Source organism: Sinocyclocheilus rhinocerous, unplaced genomic scaffold, assembly GCF_001515625.1.
Source record: "Sinocyclocheilus rhinocerous isolate Xijiao unplaced genomic scaffold, SAMN03320098_v1.1 scaffold1919, whole genome shotgun sequence".
NCBI classification, from domain to species: Eukaryota; Metazoa; Chordata; class Actinopteri; order Cypriniformes; family Cyprinidae; genus Sinocyclocheilus; species Sinocyclocheilus rhinocerous.
The window spans coordinates 252,670-262,278 of NW_015646355.1; the positions used below are offsets into that span (position 1 = coordinate 252,670).

Genomic DNA, 9,609 nt, shown 5'->3' on the forward strand with positions numbered 1-9,609 from the left:
GAGTGAGTGAGTGTGTGTGTGTGTGTGTGTGTTTGCTGGAGGGAATGAATGATTCATGTGCGCAGACATTGTGCTGCGTCTCGTTGAGCTGTATGTTGTGTTGCAGCATCATATGACCTATTTTACAGCTCGACGAGGATCTGAAGCTTCAGTCAATCTGCTGTAAACATGATTCTCTGCCTGATCATGCTTGCGCTGATCATGTGATGCACATACTGTGTGTGACACACAAACACAGAGCGGCTCCTGTGTCACATGTGACCCAGAAATGACATCTAATACTGTATTATGTTATGTCTTTGTCGTCTGTTTCATTACAAATAATATGATGAGCATAATAATTTGAATGGCAAATTATCATGAATATGAGAATCTCTCTCATCTGGTAACAAAAATATTTTTAACTAAAACCTTTAAAAAATATTTTTGTTACTTGAAATAAAATTAATGTTAATTGAAATGAAATTATTAAACAGAAATAATAAATTAAATCTCTTTATATAGTATTATTTCAAATTGTTTTCATTTCAGATTTATTTCAAAATAATAAAAAAATAAACACACACACACATATATGTATATATATATATATATATATATATATATATAATGCACATACTGTGTGTGACACACAAACACAGAGCGGCTCCTGTGTCACATGTGACCCAGAAATGACATCTAATACTGTATTATGTTATGTCTTTGTCGTCTGTTTCATTACAAATAATATGATGAGCATAATAATTTGAATGGCAAATTATCATGAATATGAGAATCTCTCTCATCTGGTAACAAAAATATTTTTAACTAAAACCTTTAAAAAATATTTTTGTTACTTGAAATAAAATTAATGTTAATTGAAATGAAATTATTAAACAGAAATAATAAATTAAATCTCTCTATATAGTATTATTTCAAATTGTTTTCATTTCAGATTTATTTCAAAATAATAAAAAAATAAACACACACACACATATATGTATATATATATATATATATATAATATGTATACATTTATTTTTTATGTTTAATTATATTTCAATTTTATTTAATATTCAAATTTATTTCAAGTATTATAATTTCAATCATAAATCAATCATGATATTTATGTATTTTAATTAAACAATGAGAATCACCTCAGAATAATGAGAATTGCAAAAAATTTAAAATAATGTTTTGTTAAATGTAAGTTGATGTACTTAAATTATTATAACTGAATAAACTAAAACTAAATAAAATAATGAATAAAAATAATTAAAAAAATATAGACATATTAAAGTCAAAACCACAACAAAATTGCTAAAACTTTAATTAAATTAAATAAATTAAATATTAAAAACTAAAATACTATATAAATGTTACTAAAATAACACTAAGAGCATGTTGAGCTTCTGTAGAACAAAAAAAATCATCTGATTATCTTTTTTTTGTCATAATTTTATGTTTGTTTGTTTTGAATTTTTCAACTCCTAAAACTTTTTCGGGTTAAAATAAGTGAAAAAATTTATTTTGTAATGTATATATCTTGCATATACAACTCTCTACATTGCGAGTAAATCACTCGCATATGCGACTAAATCACACATGTATATTTTACAGTAGCTGTATTTGTGCTTAAAATGGACCCAAGATAGAAAACAAGATACAAAAAAAAAAAAGAACTAGATACAAAACCCTGTATAACTGTTGTTTATTGTAATAAATAATAGACAAGAGGTTATATTTACTGCTAGAACATTTTTAGAGAGCCTGAAGTGGTTATAAATCATTCAGACGAGCCATTTTCCTTTGACACGCAAACACTTCTGACTCCAGACAAATGCCCTTTAGAAAAATAAACCGCGAGCACTGAGTCACTTCACTCCAGTAATGTGCTTCTGTAAAGCTCGGTGTTTTGTTCTTTGAATGTTTTGCAGAATTATATTTGATAAAAAACTTAACTATTAAAATATTTATCATTAATTTCTATGAAATGATCTGTGCTGATCTGAAAGCAATGTAGTGTAGACAATATAGTATTTTAACATGAACTGCACTAAAAAATGGTGTGGAATTTACAAATTAATTTAACAAATAATTACAAAGAAACGGCAAGTAACATTACATTCAACATAAAATTTTGTGGATGGTTTCTAGGTGGTTGCATTGATGCATGGGTAGTTAGACACACAACTGTTTGACTGATTGTTTGCATGAATTTAACTGAGTGTGGGATGCTGCAGTAGGATGATTATTTAGGGATTGTTTTGAAAAACCCTAAACCAAGTTGGTGCAATAAATGTGACTCTGGAGCACAAAAGCAGTCTTAAGTCGCTGGGGTATAACATAATACAGCTCCAACAGCACAGGCCAAGCACACTTTTTCTTTGCAAACATACTGTAACGCTCTCAACGGCAGACAATAAGTGGAAAGTCATTCGAAACTGATGAAAAAAGGTAGTCAGGCGGTTTCCTCTTGTTGGAAAGCGTGTTTGTTTCTACACCTTTGTCTGGAAGCACTGCTGTTCCCTCCTGAGAGAAATCCGATCGCTGGAAATGACTGGAGTGAGTGAAGCTCAGAGTCCACAGACAGTACAGTAATCATTTCCAGCGATCATATTTCACGGGGCTTTGTCAGATTGCTGCACTCGCTCTGTGCTTTGAAAGCAGTTTTTCTTTGAAAATGAGCATGTTCTGCAGAAATACCAGCTGAGATGTGTTATTTTTAACGTGCATATTTAACTTGCATATTTTTTCTACTTATTTTCCTACGAATGAGACATGTTATAACATATCTCTTTCAATGGAGCTTAAGAAGAAAAGTTCAGAAATGACAAAATCTCACTTATTTTCCCGCCAATGGAGATCTTAAAGGAATAGTTCACCTACAAATGAAAATTTTCTGAAGATTTACTCACCCTCAGGCCATCCAAGATTTGGATGAGTTTGTTTCTTCATCAGATTTGGAGAAATGTAGCATTGCATCAGTGTCTCAGCAATGGATGCTCTGCAGTGAATGGGTGCCGTCAGAATGAGAGTCCAAACAGCTGATAAAAACATCACAATAATCCACAAGTAATCAAAAGCTGCGCATTTGTAAGAAACAAATCCATTATTAAGATGTTTTTAACTTCAAAATGTTCCTTCTGGCTAAAACACGAGTCCATAATCCATAATAACGCTTCCTCCGGTGAAAAAGTGCATCTCCTGTTGTCTCTCACATCAAAATCCAGCCACATATTTGTTTAGAGCTGTTCTGGACTGTTTTGGCTTGCAGACTTCTCTCCAGATTCAGATCAGAAGAGTTATTATGGATTATTACCATTTTGAATTAACCTTTATTTTTATATTTTTAATTTTAAGATATATTTATATTTTTAATTTGAATTTTTATTTCTTCAGTTATGCCCCCCCTATTTTAGTAATTTTCTAATGTGCTTTTGTCATTAGTTAAATAATTCTATTTATCTTAAATGTATTTTTATTTCCGTTTTAGTTTTAGTAATTTACTTAACTTAAACTTATTTATTTCAGTTAGTTTTCTAAGTTTTCTTAGCATTTCTAATTTTTTTTTTAAGTTTGAAAAACTTTTTTGAAAATTCGTGTTTTTGATATTTTTTTTATTTCATCATATTTAATAATTAATTTTTATTACAGGTTTAGTTTTAATAATTGTAGTACTTCAGAATAAACATACTTATTTCAGTCAGCATTTATAATTTTCATTTAAGTATTTTAAGTTTAAGTTCTTCATATAATATTTATATTTTATATTTAAACTATATTTTAATTGATGAAAATGTTTTATGTAACAATAACAGTCATTATCTGAAGTTAAAATCCCATTCACAGTCTCCATAAAAAAATTATAATATGGATTATGGACTCGTATTTTAGTTAAAAACATCTCAATGCTGGATTTGTTTCAGCTTTTGTCTTCTCCAGATGTTAACTGATGGACTGGAGTGCTGTGGATTACTTGTGGATTATTGTGATGTTTTTATCAGCTGTTTGGACTCTCATTCTGACGGCACCCATTCACTGCAGAGCAGTGTGCAGAGTGCAAAATCCTGCATCGTATGATTCACCGCTCATGATTAATTCTGCATGCATACTTCCAAATAAGCACACACACATGCACAAACATGCAGGACAAAAAGGCCTGATTATGTCAAATCCATAATTTAATACTTGGTTTAATTTTTGCATTATTGCTCAACTTGAAATGACTGCATCGCTGCAATATTCATCATTTTCCCACTGTGACCTTGTGCATAATCTGCTAGGTTTTTCCAATTGCCCAAAATGAAGTAGGATTGTTTTTCATTTGCTATCCGGGTTAAAATCCCAAAGATAAACAGAGATGAATAATCTGAGAAAATGTGTCAGGGATTAAATGTCATATAAATCAGAGCTCCGGCAGAGAATATGATTTCCATCTCTCTGATTGTCTATTTTTAGTATTGTGCACATTACACATGCTCTCTTTGGTCTCTTGTCATCGTTTGAACTCACTGACCTCATTTCCTAACCTTACAAATGAAACTCTCAAATGTCATATTTCACATGCATTTGCTGTGTTATTTACTGGTCAGACCGAGCTGATATTTGAATTAAATATTTTTTTTTAAGGAAAAATGTTTCATATTCTGCACTGTTTCTAGGACACTAAACAATTAAGCAAATTTGTACAGACGGTCAGATCTCCTTTTCCAGAAAATAATCTTAAATTAAAAAACATGATCATCGGACTTTAATCGTTACTCCAGTGCTGCTGTCAAATCAGTGTTGTTTTAGCAGCATTTATATACTATTATAGCTTTTGTTAATATTTTACATTTTCTTTTTTCATTTTAATTCTAGTTAGTTTTAGTAATTTTGTTGTGTTCTTCTTGTCTTTTTTATTTGATTTTTTTGTCCATAGTTTTTTTTTTTACTGAATGAAAATGCCAAATGTTATAGTAAAAACAAGCAAGTTTTTTTATTTTTATTTTATTTCAGTTAATGTTTTCAGTTATTTCAAATACTTATTTTTTTAATATATATTTTTAGATTGTATTTGTATATTTTCAGTTTTCTTTGTAATTTTAAAGTTTTAGAATTTTTATTTTATTCTATATAATTTTTAAGTTTAAGTTTTAGTTATTTTAGTATTTCACATAAAACAAAAATTAAAAATGTTACCTTGGCAACTATATGAAAAAAGTTTTTAATTTTTAATTTTATTTGAGTTGATGATCTTATTTCAAGTAATATAAATGTTTTTTATTGTTTTAATTCTTATTTTTATATTTTCAGTTTTCATTTTAATGTTAAAATTTTAGTAAATTTGTTGTGTTTTCATAACTTTATTAGGTTTTTTTAACTATGTCTGCATAGTTTTTAAGTTTTAGTTTTTATTTTAGTACTTTAAAAAAAAAGAGAGAAATGTTGTCTTCACAACCAGTTGAAATAAAATTAAGTTTTTATTATTTCGTTTTTTTACATTTTATTTCAGTTAGTGTTTTCTTATTTTAAGTAATGAATATCTTTTTTTTTTTACAGTTTTTGTAAATTTGTTAGATTGTAGATTTATTTTTTTATTTTTTATTTTAATTTTACGTTTTTTTTATTAGATTTTTCGCAATTTTACTAGTTTTTTTGTTTTTGTTTATGTCTGTGTTTTTAAGTTTTAGTTATTTTAGTACTTCAACTAAACAAATGAGAAATGCTACTTTGGCAGCTAGCTGAAATAATTTTTTCAATATTTTATTTCAGTTAATATTTATGTTTTTTGTTGTTGTAAGCAATTAAAATATTTTATATATTTTAGTTTTAGATAACGATAATAACCCTGCATTAAAGCCATTTCATGCTCACTTTCACTCATAATGTCATTATCATTATAATCATTATCTTTATTTGAACCCTCTAACTCTAGCACTCTCTATTCTAATTCTATTCTTTAAAAAAAACTAACACTAGCTTTCTAATCTTTTTGTATTCTATCTGTTTTCTTTTCATTTATTATACAATTAACAAAAGCAAAAAAGACCTCTAACACTAACTCGCTCTATTCTTTTTCTATTCTATCTGTTTTCTTTTTATGTATGCTTTGGATAAAAGCATCTGCTAAATGACTAAATGTAAATGTAAATGTAATAATATCATCTGATAATATCACTGTAGCTGTAACATTTTGTATTAAACTTGCAAAATGCAAAATAAAAGCATTTTCACTCATGGTCTCCACTGCTCATGTTAAGCAGAAACACGAGCTGAAATGAGTTTGGAGCTCATCAAACGGACTTGATCTGCTTTTTTTAATACCAAATCCGTGGCAGACGCTTTCCTCCCTCCCCCATGACGAGCGTCAGCGCTCAGGCCCGCGGACACACGACGCTTGACATGCTTAACGACCGACCGGAGCATCAGTGCATGAGTCGCGCTTCAGACGCCGCAGCTTCTCCAAACGCAGTTATGGATGTAGGATATTTGGTAGAGGACTCAGTTCTGCTGTTTTCCCTCAGTGAGTTAAACTGTGCTGATATGAAATTAACTGGCTTTTTACAGAGCTTTCTTTCTGCTGTTGTTTTTTTTCCCCGCAGCACATGTTGGATTCCAACCTCAGCAATCTGATCAAGAGGAATAGTGAGCTGGAGAACCTGATGGCCAAGCTGATCCAGACGTGTCAACATGTGGAGGTAAAGAAGCACTGCTTTCATCTCTGCACGAGTCAAAGACAAAAAAGGGTTTAAGCATAAAAAAATAAGTGTAATACTGCTTTAAATTGTTGTTGTTTTTCCAAAAAAAATTAAAAAGTTTTCTGTTTAATTCAATTGCTATTTTGTTTTTGTTTTTCTGAGCAAAAAATTAATATCATACATTTTTCCCCTGATTTACAGAAGACGCCCACTAAAATGTCATTCAGTGTAACAATCTTGTCAGGCATATTTACAACAAAAATCAATTTATGACATATTAAAAGACTAATTACTTTCACCCCAGATACTAATTAGCTGTAATTTTAAATTTTTTTTTAAATTTGCCACTGTCCTAGGTTTTGCCCATTTGTCAGCAAGAATTTTTACTCATTTAAAACACAATAAAATTTAATATGCTCTCTTATTCTTTTATATATTTTCATATGTACACGTCAGAATAAGCATGTCGTTTGAATTTTTACATAAATATTGTGTTACACTGAATGACAATGTAACATTACTTCAACCAAATTTTGACATTTTATTCTCCCAAAACGTATTTGAAAACTTAAAAGTAGACACTTTACTTACATTTAATGTGCTTTCTATGGACATAAAATCACTTTTGTAAATTTCTTTTGATGCGGACATCTTAACGTCTTTGACCCAGATACAGTCCTTCTGCTGGATTATTACAGCTCTTTAGCTTATAGCGGCTTAAATGAGTTCAGTATATTCACTTTAGTGTTTCTTTTACTTATTTATCACGAAATACAAACATTATGTGAGCCTCTCTGTGAAATCCAGGCTAAAGTCTCAAAATCTAATTATGAGATAACAAGCATCAAAGTTTGATTTTAACTAAAATAAAGCTAAAATAAAGTACTTTTTATCTCTGGGAAATCCAGGCTAAAGTCTCAAAATCTAATTATGAGATAACAAGCATCAAAGTTTGATTTGAACTAAAATAAAGCTAAAATAAAGTAATTTTTCATTTCAGTTAATGTTTATCTTATTTCAAGTAATGAAAATGTTTTTTATAGTTGCTGTTTTAGATGCTATTTTTATATTTTCAGTTTTAATTGTAATGTTTTAATAATTATTTTTTGTGATTTTATTATTATTATTTTTATTCATTTTTCTAAAGATATCTATATAGTTTTTGAGTTTTAGTTATTTTGTTATTTCAACTAAACGAAAATAAGAAATGTTGCCTTGGCAACTAGCTAAAATAAAGTACTTTTTAAAAATTGTATTTAATTTCGGTTAATGTTTATCTTATTTCAAGTAATTAAAATGGTTTTTATAGTTGCTGTTTTGGCTGCTATTTTTATATTTTCAGTTTTAATTTTAATTTTAAAGTTTTAATAATTAACTTTTTTTCTGATTTTATTATTATGTTTGTATTAATTTTTCTAATGATATCTACTGTATATAGTTTTAGTTATTTCAACCAAACGAAAATGAGAAATGTTGCCTTGGCAACTAGCTAAAATAAAGTAATTTTTTAATATATGTTTTGTTTTATTTCAGTTAATGTTTATCTTATTTCAAGTAATGACATTTTTTTTATAGTTTTAGATTTTATTTTTATATTCATTTTAATTTTGTTAGTTTTACTAGCTAAAATAAAGTAATTTTTTTATATATGTTTTGTTTTATTTCAGTTAATGTTTATCTTATTTCAAGTAATGACATTTTTTTTTATAGTTTTAGATTTTATTTTTATATTCATTTTAATTTTGTTAGTTTTAGTTTGTGTTTTTTATGTGATGTCTATAAAGTTTAAGTTTGCATTGGAAAATAGCTAAAATAAAATAAGTTTAGTTGTATTTTAAAGAAATTAAGCCTATTTTAGGACCATTATGATTTTTTTTTTTGCATTATTTTGACATTATTAGTCAGTTTATAATAAAGTAAATCATTAAAGTAAGTACAATTTTTTAACTTAAGTTCATTTAAATCCAGACCGCTGTTATTCTGCTTTTATTATACAGCTATTTTGATTATTATTATTAATAAATATGACTTTTTATAAAATATTAATGTATTTTATTATATCACTGTTGTTTTTGTTCTCTAAAACCACATGTAACATGATTTTAGGCATGCAATGTCACGCTACCGGCCTCCAAATGATGCATTTTGATTGCTTTGTTTGTTTGTTTGTTTATTTCAGCACAATGCGGCTCATCAAGAGAGCAAACTGGCCGAAGAGTGCGACACACTGATAAACATCGTACAACAGAGGAGACAAATCATCGGCACTAAGATCAAAGAAGGAAAGGTAATTGAGCAAAAACGCATTAAATTGATCAGAAGTGACAGTAAAGACATGATGTTACAAAAGATTTCTATTTCAAATAAATGCTGTTCTTTTGAACTTTCTGTTCATCTGTGAATCCTGAAAAATCAAACATATCATGGTTTCCACAAACATATTGTGCAGCACAACTGTTCTCAACATTGATAATAATCAGAACTGTTTCACTGATCACAGAAATGAATTCCATTTTAACAGATATTGACGTTAATATATTTCACAATTTACACAAAATTGAAAAAAAATCATATCTACTTTCTTAATGTGTGTTCCCGGTCTTATTGTGCACGATTCCTCGGTTATTCCACAAACACAAAGTTTGCATTTGTAATATTTTATCAAAACTTTCTGCTTTGTTTGTCATCATTAGGGCTGTCGCAATTCGTCGATTTTATTCGACTATTCAATTTTTAAAAATCCTCGACTTCATTTTGCTCGCGTCGACCATTTTATAATTGAATTATTAGTAGACTAGAACACGTGTATATGTTGTCATTCTTAAGGCCCGTTCACACCAAGGACGATAACTATAAAGATAACGATAAAGATATAGTTCTAAAAATCGTTCTCAGTATTAAAGAATAGCAGAGTCCACACCACAACTATAACGATAAAGACAAAGAG

The 9,609-nt window shown here is 28.6% G+C and overlaps 1 protein-coding gene across 1 annotated transcript in view; it reads left to right on the forward strand.

Moving 5' to 3' along the window:
• Window positions 1-9,609, forward strand: part of mid1 (midline 1) — a 40,648-nt gene that overhangs the window by 16,046 nt on the left and 14,993 nt on the right. The window contains exons 3-4 of the mRNA XM_016511636.1: window positions 6,567-6,662; window positions 8,842-8,949. Of these exons, the coding sequence (XP_016367122.1) occupies window positions 6,567-6,662; window positions 8,842-8,949 (204 nt within the window). The remainder of the gene's footprint in view (window positions 1-6,566; window positions 6,663-8,841; window positions 8,950-9,609) is intronic.